The sequence below is a fragment of the Galeopterus variegatus genome, unplaced genomic scaffold (assembly GCF_000696425.1).
Source record: "Galeopterus variegatus unplaced genomic scaffold, G_variegatus-3.0.2 Scaffold97, whole genome shotgun sequence".
Taxonomy (NCBI): domain Eukaryota; kingdom Metazoa; phylum Chordata; class Mammalia; order Dermoptera; family Cynocephalidae; genus Galeopterus; species Galeopterus variegatus.
The window spans coordinates 867,065-882,600 of record NW_007726208.1 but is presented as its reverse complement, the minus strand read 5'-3'; the positions used below and the strand labels follow the sequence as shown (position 1 = coordinate 882,600).

General features: G+C 36.6%; 1 protein-coding gene across 1 annotated transcript in view; it reads right to left on the bottom strand.

Annotated features, from left to right (window-relative positions):
- Window positions 1-15,536, bottom strand: part of CEP57 (centrosomal protein 57kDa) — a 39,629-nt gene that overhangs the window by 17,301 nt on the left and 6,792 nt on the right. The window contains exon 2 of the mRNA XM_008583355.1: window positions 7,394-7,550. Coding sequence (XP_008581577.1) covers window positions 7,394-7,550 — 157 coding nt within the window. The remainder of the gene's footprint in view (window positions 1-7,393; window positions 7,551-15,536) is intronic.

Below are 15,536 nucleotides of genomic sequence, written 5' to 3'. Positions count from 1 at the left end.
TCTGCTTTCTTGAGTTAAAACACCTTCTAGGTGACCAAGTGATGAATATGAAGCTTTTTTTTTTTCCTTAGAAAGGTATGAGTGAGCTCTAGTTTTTTCTTCTTTTCTATCGCCCTCCCATCTTTTGAGGTCACAAGCCACCGTGCCATTTATGTTCAAGTTACCACATTCCCTGGAAAGACCGTTGAATGAAAAATACTCTATGTGGAATTGAACGATGGACAATTTAGAGAGATTTTTAACTTCATATATGGGGAAGACAGACAGTGGAGAATATATTTCTAAAACAAGAAGCAAATTCATAAGCATTTGTTGAAAGAGGGGGAAAAAGTGACATTCTGCAACATTATACGTATTTGTTTTCTTTTCACAAATAGATTCTTCATAGAAAACACTAGACTTAAGATTTTTTATCTTCCAAATTACAATATTTCTGAACATACATGTTCAAAATTAAAAACATTTTGGTTATATATGGAAGTGTAAAATGCCTCTAGAAAATTACAGACATGAAGAGAGAAATTCAGTTTTCCTTAAACTTTAATCATCTCTGAAATACAAATCCTTGGGGGGAAGAGACAATCTCTTATTCATAACTGAAACTGCAATGCTATGCACTGTATGTGGCACATAGCTGGCACTCAGATTTTGAACAAACATTGAGTAGAGTCTCCATAATTGTAAATTTAAAATATTAATTAGAAGACAATTGGCAGCAATCTCTTTGTCCCTCATTTTACCTAGCAAAACTTAACCACACCTAATTCATTCTTAAGACTAAAATAGTCAGTAGCTGCCTAACTTTATTCTATTTCTGAACTACCCTGGGAGCTTTCAAAAATCCCAATGCTCAGGACATACCCCATACAAAAAGAAAAATATCCCAAAGATATCTAAAAAAATATTTTAAATGAAAGCCAGGGATGCAAGAAGATCCCAAGGTGATTCTAATGTGCAAAATTTAGACACTACTTCAAGTGACTTCAAGAAACACTAAAAGAATGGAAGACTTTTTACCTACTTTTCAAGCCCAGTTTGTCATTCATTCAGACTACAATCCACTGGGGACATTAAGCCTAGCAGATCTCAATTTTATCTCGTTAATAACAAAGTTGGGTCTATTTGTTGCTGGGAATATTTTTAACATTGATATATCAACACAGATTTGTTATAGGCTAAAGGAGAAAAAAAATAATTTGATTTCCACAATAAATCGTCCCTCAGTATCTACAGGGGATTGATTCCAGGAACCCCCAACACGCCCCCTCCCACCCCCTGCCAGATACCAAGATCCACTGATGTTCAAGTCCTTTACATAAAATGGCATAGTATTTGCATATAATCTATGCACATTCTCCTGTATACTTTAAATCACCTTTAAATTACTTATAAAACCCAATATAACATAAATTGTTGTGTTGTTATCCCTCATCCCTTAAATATTTTCGAATCCAAGGATATAGAACCTGCAAATATGGAGGGCCAACTATACTGCTGTCTTGGTAGTTCTCTACCTTTCTGACTATTCCTACTTTTTAGCTCATTGTTTAAATGGTGGTACTTTCCAGAGCTCTATTCTACTTTTTCTCTGGAAGAAACCCCTCCACACTCACAGGCTTCATCCACTACTATGTCCCTGATGATGCCTGAGTTCATGAGTGCAGCATTCTCTATTTTACTTCAGACTTTTATTTTCATTTGCTTACTATTCATCTCCATCTAACTCACAGGCATGTCAAATTTGATACAGCCAAAATTATACGATCATTCCTTGAAATACTGTATTTTTCCTGTGATCTGTCTTAATTATACCATTAATCATCCACACCAGAACCTGAAACTCAAAGATTTCTCCATCATCCTCACTTCCCACATCAAAATATACATAAATCTGTCTTTAATCAGTTTCCTGTTCTCTGTCCCAACTGCCATTGCTTCAGTTTAGACCTATTTCTGATATAAACTTCAGTTAAACAAACATTTATAGATCACATATGATGTATAAGGCACTTGCAAGGTGAAGGAGATAATATATAATTAAGACAGTATCTGCCTTCAAGGAGCTATTGTCTAGATTCTAGAACAGATGCTGCTATCTACATTCTTCTCATACCTGATAAAAATATTTACATGAACAAAACACTACTCTGGATGTACCCATATCCTTTATTTCAGTGGTTCTTAAAGTGTGGTGTATGGGTCCATAAAGGACAGGTTTCTTAAGACCTTTTCCATGGTCTGTGAAGTCAACACTAATTTCATAATACTAGTAAGACTTTATTTGCTCTTCTCACTGGGGTAACATTTGCAATAATGATGCAAAAGCAATACTGGGTGAAACTGCTAATTTTAGCTCAAATCAAGGCAGTGGCACTAAACTATAATTTTAGGTATTGTACTCTTCACTGTCACACACTCCCAGCAAGGAAAAACAAAGCCACTATGTTCCTGAGGAAGAAGTAAAAATCATTAAATCCTAAATCCTGAGTACATATCTTTTTTAAATGGTGTAACAAAATAAGATGTACACATGCGTAACATATGTACCAAAGGACAATGGACTTGATGAAAAAGACTTGTACAGATGATTGAATGGTGAGCTGAATTAAAACCATTTCTTTCACAGAACACCACTTTATTTGAAAGAACTTTCAACAGACTATGGGTATTAAGACTTAGATGTCTTGAGAGTCATTTTCTTAAAAATGAAGTGAGACTGTCACTTTAAATACTGACCTGACAGTATTTGTTGCCAATGATAAAAATTCCAGTTAAAATTAGAACTCTGAAAAACTGGATCTGTGCTGTGGGCTTTATAACTTCCCAGAATAAAGACTTTTCTTCCACTGAGATCAGTGATATTAAAAAATATAATCTTTTTCATATTATATAATGAAATATGTCAGTATTTGGAAAGTTCGTATAAGTCAGTGTATCAGTATAAAAATTATGCATGGGTAATAGCCATTCAAAGTTCAAAACATGGGCAACTGTCCTCTCCCTCTGCCCTCTCCCCACCCCCCACCAAAGTTTAAAAAATAAAACAGACGAATGGATTTCAGTGTCATAATATGTGGGAAAAGTTAACACAGCAGACCTGACCCTTGGCTTAAATATTTGTTTAAAAAAATAATAATAATAGTAATAATAATAAGGAATGTCCTTTATGTTACTAATTGATAAGGTTGCTTTGTATGCCTACGGCACCCAACCCTGTTACAATGTCTGCCTAGATTGTGAATATATGATTTATGGGTGAATCTGTTTTCCTTCTGGGAGGCTGGAATTTTGGTAATCGTGGCTGGTTGCGCAGGAACAAAGTGCCTGTATGACCAACTCCCCAGTGAAAGCCCTACTCTCTGAATCTTAAGTGGGCTTTTTCTTGGGGAGAAACACTTCACAAGTTTTGCAGCTCATTGCTGGAGGAAGAAGTGGTGTGTGTCCTGTGCGATCCCCAAGAACAACAACTTTGGAAGCCCACACCTGGATTTCTCCAGATTCCACCTGATGCATCGATTCCCCTTGCTGATATTTCTTTGTATCCTTTCATTTTAATAAACCATAGCCATAATTACAATTGGTTTTGAGTCCTGTGAATCCTTTTAGTTAATCTTCAATCATGTGGGTGGACATGAGGCCCCTGAAACAGAGTATGAGAAACTCACTGATATTCTGCAACTAAGTTTTAAGAAACAACAGTTGTCTAGTTTGGTATAATACCAAAGAAGAATATCCACAAATTGTAAAGGCTATTAAAATACTACTCCTCTCCAACTACACCTCTATGTAAAGCCATTTTTTTCACATGAGTACTTCAATCAAAACAACTTACCACTACAAATGGAATGTGAAAGTAGATATGAGAATTCAGCTATCTTCTATAAATCCAGAAATAAGAGATTTGCAGATAAAACAATGCCACTCTTCGTACTAAGTTTTTAATTTGGAAAATAGAACCAAATCAAAGGAACAGATGGGCAGTAAATTGCTACAGATACCTAACACAACAGCTAAAATTTAACCCCCTTTTCTCCCACTAGTTACAATAATGCTCAGCTTTCCAAAAGGTGTGCCACAAATTTGTCACAGACATACCAAGATGTTTTTTCCCTCTCAGCCTCTAGGGAGGTGAAAAGTGGCTGGGACAGTAAGAGCCCCTAGACTAGTTGCCACCAATCCCACCAAGTTATCTCAGTGTGTTGTAACATACATTACCATATCATTTTCCACACGTATTATAATATGTGAAAAGTTGAAAAGCACTGGTCTAGGAGAATATTCCAACTACTTTATAGTTATTTACGCTGCTTCAACGTCCAAGCCATTCTCCATATTACTGCCACTTGAAATGTAATGAACAAGTAACATAAGCAATGAGTTATACTAATAGTCTTTGGAATGTCATTCATCCCCATTTTTTTAAAGGACACTAAAGACATTAACACATTTTTTGAAGGCAACAATAATAATTTCAAATTTCTTGCTTATCCCTTTACAGCTAAAGTTCAAAATGAATATGAGAATGCAAATTACAAGAAACAGTTTAATCATCTCCTTCCATGGCCTTAGGCAAATTATACTTTCAAGGTGATTTCAGGCAGCTAAAGTGAAATTGTAATATAGCAATGAAAACATATTAAATTATAACTAAACTACAGAAAAGTAACAAGTCTTTCCTCCCCTAAAGTATCAGTGAGAAAAAAGCATTTACTATGTATAAAATGAAAAGTGTATCATAGAAAGTATCTATTCAAAATAAGACATCACTCATTCAATACAAATTTGAGGGTCCATTGAACAATCTGGGGAGAAAGTGGGGAGAAGAGATGGTTTTGATACTGAATATGTTAGACTATCTTTTACATGTTTTGTTATTTGTAAATTTTAAATATACCCACCTTACACATTTTTGAGAGGTAATGATTAGATGAAATGTATTTGCTTTATTTGGAATGCTATGTTTCTTTCTTTTGTTTAAGTTGGGTTTAATATTAATGCTGCAGCAATTATATGTGTTAATGATTCTCTAGATAAAAGAAGTGTTACATTTTAGCTACATCATAGGCTAAACAGGCATTTGTAAATTAGTTTGGGAACTTTTTTGTTTCAACTGGGAAATGCATTGCAAGTATCTTAAAAATTAATCTTAAGATGAAACTTTTTTGTGAACTATAGACCAACTGTTTAGAAAAATACCAGCAGATAAAAATATCCAAGTATAGTAACCATGTAAATCTTAGCCCGTAAAGGGGGCTCAAAATTGTTTGCTGAAATAAATTTAACGAGTAGTCTGGTGTGTTTTAAGTATTTCAATACTCAACATTCACTACAACGAGAAACCTCTTTCTTTATAAGATACTGTCTCTTGATAATGAAGATAAAGAAAACGTTTAAGTTTCAGTAATAATTTCTTATTGAAAAATAAGCACAAAATAAAATAACTATGCAACAGAGTTTTAACAGGAACATAAGATTTAAGAATCAGATATTAGTCCTTTCATTACAATATGATACCTAGTCCTGATCTTTACATCCATGAGAAGAAACTTAAAAGTTTGAGAAAGGCAAATTACTAAAGAATAAAAAAAAAATTAAATGTGTAGACTTACTTACAGAGCAGAGTTAGTAAATGTTTAGCCCAGAATGTTAGTAATAAAGCTAAATTCTGCCTGAGTGTCCCACTCACTAGTAGTTTTAAGGAATATAAGAGAAGGGGAAAAAAGGACATAAAGAGTAAAAATAAACAAGAGAAGAAAAAGAGTAAAAATAAATAAGAAAGAAATAACAAGGAAGACAGTAAACAAGCTTCTTTTATGCCTTCGGAGCATGGTGGTGTGCAGTGTTTAATAACTGCCTCAGGATAATCATTATACTGTGTTTTTTGTATCAATCCAACGATACCTACTTTAAAAATGGGAAGAAAAGACACAGAAACCACCATCCCATTCCCACCCATAAAAAAGTAAATGCTAAGAGTTATAAACAAAGAAACAAGAGAGTTCAGAAAAGACACTGAGGGAGGGAAAGAAGAGGTTATTTGTTGGAGAAGCTACAGGAAAAGGAAGACTTCTCAGAGGAAATAACATAAAATCTGGGCTTTAAAGAATGAGTACAATTCTACAAGAAGAGAAGGTACAGCATGTGAAAGGCTTATAAACGAAATGGCTAATGTCCATGCCCTAATCCCTGGAGCCTCTGAATACCTTATATTACATGGCAAAAATAAGTTTTGGAGGTGTTATTAAGGTTATAGACCTTAAGAGGGTGGAAAAAGAAAAAAAAAGTTTATAGACCTTAAGATAGTGATATTATTCGTGATTACCTGAGTGGGTCCAATCTAACTAATCACATGAGCAGAAAATTTTCTACGACCATCGTTAATGTAGTGCAGAAGTCTGAGATGTGAAGCATAAGAGAAACCTGACCCACAGTGGCTGTACAGGACCATAAAGAAAGCATAAGAATGAATGAGAACCATCTCTAGGAACAAATAAGACTGGCTATGACTAACAGTCAGCAGAGCAATGGAACTTCAGTCCTGCAACTACAAGGAACTGAATTTGGCTAAGAATCTGAATGAGTGTGGAAGCAGATCTTCCCCAGAACTTCTAATAAAGAACAAAGCCCCAGTCAACATCCTGATTTTAGCCTTGTAAGACCCTAAAGCAAAGGACCCAAATGAGCCCACCAAGATTTCTGACCTACAGAAAACTGTGAGATTATAAAATTGGGATATTTAGAGCTGCCAAGTTTGTGGCAATTTGTCAAGGCAGGAAGAAAACTACTACAGATGGCAAGTTCCAAGAAAATATATTTTAAAGAAGCCACAGCAAAGGATGTGTAAGGTAAGGCTAGGGATGAAGTTGGTAAGGCAGACTGGGTCTAGGTTATGAAAAATCTAAGACTATTATGCAAGCCATGGAGAGGTGCTGAAACTTTCTTGTTAAAGCGGGAGAGATAATGGATAATGACAAATGGCAAGAATGTTGTAAACTGAGGCTAAGGAGACAATGAGGAGGGAGATTAGTTGGGAGTATATTACGAACATCTAGGCAACAGATGATGAGAACATGAACCAAAGCAGTGAAAATAAAAAGAAACAGAAGCAATAAGATTTGGGGGATTATCCTGAAGCTACAATGAAGTCTTGGTTCCTGACTGATGTTGGAGATGACAGATGACTTGAAGTATTTTAACTCTGGTGATCTGGTAGATGATGATGTTCAATCAGCATAAGGAACACAAGAAAAGCACTATATTTTGAGGAGGCCAGGAACAGGACGTAAAGGGGGAAGTACAGTCTTCTCTAATTTCAAAATAGTGGAGGACAAAACTAAGAATTTTAAGGCAGTGAGTAAATACAAATACCATCTATTTTGTTAGGCTCTATTACCTCTGCTGTTGCTTTCTGGATAAGCAAATGTAGGCTTATTTGGGGAACGTCGCAGGTCACTATTAAGGAAAGGCTTATCAGGCGGATATACTACATATGGAGATGAAGAATGGCGAGCCAAACTTCCATTAGACCTTGATGGTTCAGGTAAGGTGTTCTGAAAAATAAAAATACAAAAATTACCTTTCAAGAACTTAAACCACAAATATTCATGACTGAGAACTGGATTGTCTATTATGTTCGACTAATGGAGAAAACAGAAAAAAGAAGTCCATCAACTATACACAATAGAACTCAACTAGTATTTATTTTAAAGAAATATAAAGTTTAAAATGTCTCATATTTGTCTAAATGTAGCCATATCTGAAAGTCTATAAAAAGGAAATAATGTTCACACAGTTTGAATACAAATGCCATGCAGAAACATGTCCTGTGAAATATACATCCAGAAAAGTAAACACTGTCTTTTTACAGATTAGAAACTACTACAAATGACTGAATTACTCAATCCCCAATCAATAAAATTCTTCTTGAACATTTACAGTGTACAAAACTCCAGAAAGAAAATAAGACATTGTCCTGCCTCAAACAATCCGTATTTAGTTAGGAATAAAGGAAACAATTAGAAAATATTAAGGTTTATCAAACATTCAAATATAAAACTTTATTTCCATAGACACACACCATTCTGTTATGAATGGGATTCTGTCAAATTTGGGATTATGTTCCACACGATAATTTTCAACGAAAGGGATGCTAGTTGTGGAGTTCTGTTTGTTGTAGGTGACTTCCTGTTGGTAGAGTTACCCAGTGTAAGGGAAGTAATGCAGAAGCTGAGGGCTAAAATAGAATATATGACTGCCAACTGTTCAAAATTTTCAGACATCCATTTCTCTTCTTCAAATGTCCACAGCAAACTAGGTTTTTCAATTCTAACCTTTAGAAAACGATAAAGTACCAGGATAAATCTGTGTTCAGAAAAGTACAAAGGAACAATGAATAACAAACATATTTACAACAACAGTAAATAACCTGCTGGAATAAACAAAGGCTAACCAAATACCTACAGTTTATTTGTATCTTATTAAAAAATTGAAGATTCTAAAAAAAAAATTGAAGATTCTACTTCTATGTTAAAAACTATGCAAATTTTCAGTTGATTTAAGAGAGCAAATATAAAACACACTATGGCTATGAAAACTAAAGGAAGGGAGCAAAGATCTCAGGAAGGGTAGGCATTTATTACTCAAATAATTAAATGCCAAGTCCACTGTACTAAGTGTGTTTATAGGGTTCATATGCAACAAAGGACTAATATCTGTCATTTTTCAAACTTAATGGCAAACTGACATCAAGCTTTGGAGGTAACTGGACAACAGGATGAGTTTTCAGTTCTAAAAATACATAAGATGGTCAAAGTTCTTGCAAAACATCATGAATTACCACATAGCTTGATTTTAAATATGATTCTTCACAGAGACCCTTAGGTGTTCACGGGTTATCTACGACCTACCAGAATCCTATTATTTAACATTCAAAACCCACCAACCTACCCCACCTCTGTTCTCATACAACACACTCTGCCTTCCCTCTCCTGAAACAAGCAAGCAATCAGATTGTGTAATGGATACCATTTCACCAACTTAAAGTCTTGGTTCCTATAATTAACTTCTCTCTTGGTGCCATCTAGATCTTTCTCATTGCCATTAAAGACAAAGACAAAAAACTTTCCTAAACTTTAGAACTCCGCTCTAGCTCCAGCCTCATTTCTTAGCATTTATAATTTAAAAAGAAATTGTAATTGCTGCTACCTCTTAAACACCTCACACCCGCTCCAAAGAAACAGCTCTTCATGCTCACCAATGATTTCTACACTGCTGAATTCGGTGACCTCCCAAAAGTAATAATTTCATCTCAACACTTTCTTTAGTGGACGGAACACCATACTCCCTGGTTCTCTTATTTCCCAGTCTTCTCCCTGAGAATCTCCTTGGCTCTCTCTTCATCCTCTTCCTAAATGCTAGAGCTTCCCAAGGCTTAGTCAACTAGAGCTTCTTCTCTTTTCTATCTACAAAGATTCCCTTGATGATCTTATCCACTTTCAGGACTTTAAAAATCCTGTACTGGTTGACAACTTTGAAGTATAATTGTGGAATTAGGAGCACTCCCTCTTAAACTCTATACTCATATCCACCTGCCTACTCATTATCTCCAGTTGAATGTCTAATGGGCACCTCAAATTTAACACGTCTATAACCAAATTCTTAGTCCCAAAACCTGCTCCTCTCCCAGCACACCAAAATAAATGGTACCACCATTTACCCAGCTGCTAAAGCCAAAACCCTTGGATAAAGTCATTTTTCATACATCCCACATCCAATCTTTCAGTAAATCTTTTGGGGGCTCTATCTTCAGAATATATCCAGAAACTCTCCAACTTCTTATCAGTTCCACTACTACTACCCTGGATGATGCCATTGTCATCTGTAGACTACCATAACAGCCTCTTAACCACTCTTGTCCACATTTTCTTAGTTGGTTCCTCACATTGTTCAACAGCCATTGATCCTTTAAAAAAGTAAATGAATTCAAGTAATATTTAATCAAAATCCTCCAATGACTTTCCATCACAGAATAAATTCCAAAATTCTTACCATGGCTTATAATGCCCCACAGAATCTGACCCTAGGCTCACCCTGACCTCATTCCCTACATTCTCTTTCCATATCACCCCTGCCCTCAATTTTCCAGTCATACTGACCATCTTTCAAATTTCTAGCATGAACAACACACTCCATTTTCATTTGCTATGTTTACTATGCCTGGAAAGCTCCCTTCCTCACTTCATTCAGGTGTCGGCTTAAAAGTCTATCAGGGACGCTTGACCACCCTAACTAAAATAGCACCCTTCTGTCACTCTATCTCCTTACCTTTTTTTTTGGAAACACTTAACACTACCTATTTTTAATATCTGTATGCTTTATGGTGTAACTAAAAATATATTTGATCTTTTGTCTCTGGTTCCAGACACAGAGATTCAAAAACACTTGGAATTTCTTAAATGATAAGGGTGTCTTTGTTATGCTAATGGGGGCACTCAAGGTGGGACCCCTAGACAGCTTCAGGTTTGAAGCTATCATATCTTCTACAGGCTGGTTGCCAGAAAAACCAACCACTTGTTTAAAGAGTTACAAATGTCAGCCCTACACTCTGACCTCAGGAAAGAGGAGGGGCTGAGATTGAGTCCAATCACCAATGGGCAGTAATCTAACCAATTATGCCTATATAATGAAACTTTGGTAAAAACTCTTGAATAATGAGGTTTGAGGAGATTCTGGATTGGTGAACATACTGATGGGCTGAGAAAGACCCAAAACCCGACCAGGTAAGGAAGCCCCTTCAACACTGTGCCCTACATGTCTCTTCCATTTGGCTGTTCCTGAGTTGTGTCTTTTAAAATAAAACTGTAACTGTTTAAATATAGTGTTTTGAGTACTGTGAGAATCACTCTAGCAAATTATTGAACGAACCAGAGGGTTGTGGGAACCCCTTAACTTGTAGTAAACTGGGTTAGAAATGCAGGGGCCTGAAGGGGCAGTCTTGTGAGACTGAGTCCCTTTTAATGTGTGTGTGTGGGGGGGGGAGGGGGCGGGGTCTGAGCTACATCCAGGTACCGCCACAATTGAATTAATTGTAAGACACGCAGTTGGTGCAGAATTGCTGGAAAAATGTAGTCATTCCCACTACAGTTTAAGTTTCAATAAAGATACTCATATATCTGTTTAATAAATCTGTTAAATAAATTAATTATGCAATTCCTATGCAAAACAGGAAAACTGCACATTATTTATAAAAGATGAGCCTTTTCAACAGTCACTACAATTCTTTGAGAGACAATTATTAGCTTCTGGTTTCCCTTATATCAAATAGCAACAAAACCCACAAATGCCACAGGAGGGCTGTGTAGAAAGTAGCCCAAATCTTCTAACTCCCAATCCAGGGTTCTTTTCATGGCCCCATTCAATAAATACTTTTCTAACTAAATTGATATGTTTCTAGGAGAAACTTTCAGGATTAATGGCAAATGTTTAACTTGACCACTATTGTTCCCGATGGCTTTAATTGTTAGGGCAAATATCCTATTTAGGACACTTACAATTCAAATATGGCTGGAAGAGATTAGGTATATAAAAATATAAATACAAATAAAACTGCTAAATTGTATGTAAGAGAGACTAAGTGCAAATTAAATTCAGATGCATTCAATAGAACATTGCTTCAGATTAGTGTGGTAAAGAAAGGTTTCTGCTAGTGCTGAAACTGGTACAGGGTCTGGTAGACTGATCTGTATTCTGATAAGTAAACTACAAACGGTTATGTAAAGCAAATGTTTCCAGGTTAATCAATATATTAGTTTAGCTGAAAAAGGGTCTGTGTACAAATCGGATTGAAGGAAATAAAATTAGAGAACTAAGTCAAGGTCCAATGGTGGAGGAACTTTTCTTAGAGCTCTGAGCAGTTCTGCACAATCAATGTACTAGTTTTACAGAATCATTTTTAGTTTCACGAAACTTTCAAGCAACAGATAATTCAACCTTTACACAAACACTGTAAGAAAACAGAAAAGAGAACCCATTTATTTTATGAGGCAACCTTGATCACAAAACTAGTAAACATATAATAAAGAAAAATTATAGGCCATTATTTCCTCATAAACAAACTTAAACATAACTGTCTAAATAGAAAACACCAAATAATCCTCAATTATTAGAATTAACTGGAGTTTGGGCAAGGTTGCTAGGTAAAATCAATATGCAAGAATCAATAATTCTACACAGTAGTTAGATAATGCAATTTATGAAAATATATATCACACAATAAAAATTAAGTAGAAATAAGTTTAATGCACAATATACAAAACCCAAAATTATAAAACTACAGAAAAAAGTTAAAGAGTTCTAAATAAAGTGAGTAACATAATGTTCATTGATAGAAGGTTCAATATCCTAAATATCAGTTATTCCTAAATTAAACTAGAAATGCAGTGAAATTTCAGTTGAAATTCCAATAGCAGATTCTAGAATTTCTATTTAAGAAAAGCAAGGAACCAAGAATAGCTAACAGCTCTCTTGAGGAACAAGGAAGATAACTGTCATCCTCACCCAACCACTAAAGAGGAGAATCACTAACATAGAATCTAAGTACGGAAAGACAAATACAACGATGAAACAAAGAACTCAGTTACACACCAGTAGACATACAGAAATCAATATATTGATAGAAGTAGAATTGCAAACTCTTGGAGAATGGATGAGCTGTCAAGGAGTGCTGGGACAGTTTTATAATGTTAGTAAAAACATCAAATTGAGTCCCTACCTCACAGCATACAAATTAATTTCAAGTAAGTTAAGGATTTAAAAGGCTCCAACTTTAAAATTTGTAGAGGAAAAATATAGAAGAATATAATCAAGGCCTTGAAGCAAATGAAGAATTACTTAAAAATCACTAATCATAAAAAGGAAAGACTAACAAATGTTGCTATATTAAAATTAAGAACTCCTATTAACCAAAAGATATCAAAGATGAGCTGAGGTATATATCTGTAATAGTCCTAACAGACTAAGGATTAACATTCAGAATAAATAAAATTGTGCATACAAATAGAAAAAGACAGCTCAACTGAAAAACAGGCAAAAGACACAAACAGGCATTTCACAGAAGAAACAAAACACACAAAAGACTAGTAAAGGTATGAAAAAAAATTAAGCACCCCATCAATGATCAGGGGAGCACTAATCAGAAAAAGAACATGATACCATTTCATATACCCCCCCTTAGCAAAAATTTACAAGTGGGACAATATCATCCATTAAAGGGATACAGAATAAAGAAGACTGTTGGTGGGAATGCACATTGGTACTCTGTACTTTGGCAAACAACTTAGCATTATCAAGAAAAGCTGAAAATGCATATACTCTATCATAAAGCAATTTCACTCAGGTATATATGCTGAACTGTTTTCTTTCTTCCCTTTAAAAAATGATATGGCCTGAGTCTCTACACATGTCCCACAACCCACTACTGAGTTGTAACCCACACTTCATCCTGCAGTTTGAAAAATCACTGCTCCAGAGTTGCTCCTCTCAAAACTTTTTGTCTCTGGACCCCTTTACAAACAAGAATTTAGTAAACAGAATAGCACTGTTTTACATTTTTGCAAATCTCTTTAATGTTTGGCTTGAAAAAAGGATGCTAGATTCTCCTATCCATCTTTGCATTCACTCTTAGGTATGTTGTTTTGGTTAACGTTTATGATGACAATCTAGTCTCCCACAAACGTGTGGTTGGATACAGAAGGATCCTGTAGACTCCCTGAGGGTCTCAGACCCCCCCCCCCAAGGGTCTTTAGACCACACTTAAAAAAAAAACTACATTCTGGAGGAAGTTTTGCCATGCTGAGCATTTAATGATGATCACAACAGGACTGTTTACAGTATCTGGTAAACAAATGAACAACAAAACCCACAAAACTCATCAAAACACTATACTTTATGGAAGTATAAATTAGGCTTTGCCATTTACTAGCTAGCTTAACCTGACTTAACCTCTCTGTGCCTTGATTTGCTCATTTGAAAATGGAAATACTAACACCAGCCTCATAAGGTTATTTTGAGGATTAAATGAGTTAATATATAAAAAGCACCTTAAAAAATGCCTGCCATTTAGTACTACATAAGTATTATATACTACTTATAATCTTAAAGTATGGTAATAAGTGGGCGTGGGAGGGCGAGGAGGGAAGCAGGAATAAGATGCAGAAAGCACGAAGGTATTCATTTTATTATCCTCAAAAATATATCTTACAGGGCCGGCCCGGTGGCGCACTGGATAGTGCACCGCTTGGGAAGCGCGGCGGCGCTCCCGCCCGAGGGTTCGGATCCCACATACAGACCGGTTCCCGCTCACTGGCTGAGCGAGGCGCGGGAGCAACGCCGAGGGTTGCAATCCCGTTGCCGGTCCCCGGTCCGGTACGGGGGCAACACTGAGGGTTGCGATCCGTTGCTGGACACGGAAAAAGACAAAAAAAATATATATATATCTTACACATATTTAATGTTATAAAAACTATGATATATCCATAAAAATTCTTAAGGGAAATTAATATGGACCTACTACTGTGCAGCCTGGTTGAAAGGCCTGGGTACATGTTAGAGATGAATTAGGAGATTAGTTTATTAACTTAAGTCCAAAGTGACATAAGGGTGTTCACCATTGTTACTGGGAAAATATTAAAAAGCTAACATGAAAGACATTCTTTTGTTTCAACACTATGCTGCCTGTACTTTCATTATTAATTTCACAATGGCCAATCACAGTTGTTTTTCTGCTCTCTACACTATTGAGTTGACACATAGCAATCACTCAATAAACAAATGTTACCTGCTGCTGCTACACTTCTTGGGGCTGTGCAGTGAAAGAATACTTAAAAAGACCAACTGAAACATATGGCCTATGTCCATGTTGTTCACATTTGAAATGTACATGGCAGATGTTTCCTACAGACTACGTAATTTGTGAATCTACTTGTTAAAAATCCTTACCTATTGAACAAGAAGAGGAACTCAGAAAGCCTGATGGTGAGTCAGAATCTCTAGTGTCCTTGCTTGCGCCAGGGGTAGCTGTTACTACCCAGGTGGATTGCTCTGAATGATTGCTGAGACCTTGAAGCATAACTTCGTATAGCATACATTATACGAAGTTATACGAAGCAGCTGCCACTCGGCGCCCGGCCTCGCTGCCGCTGCCCTCAGCGCACGGCTGGGCCGCGCAGCCCCGCCGCTGGGACTCGGGGTCCAGCAACTGCGGTTTTTGCCGGGGAGGGGGCTGTCACCTCCCCGGCCCCAGGCGCCGCTGGAACCATGAGCTGGAGAGAGACTGAGCAGGCTGCAGCGCAACCAGGAGACGGGAGCACCAGTGGCGACGAGAGGCAGCCGGGGCCGCTCTGGCTACGGCCGCCAACGCGGGAGCGCAACATGGGAGTGGAGCAAGTGCCCCACCATCTTCCCGGTAGTCAATATTGGGCTTGCCTGGCACTAGTGTCCAACTGAGTAGTCACTGAGGTAGCCATACCAAATTGGCAACC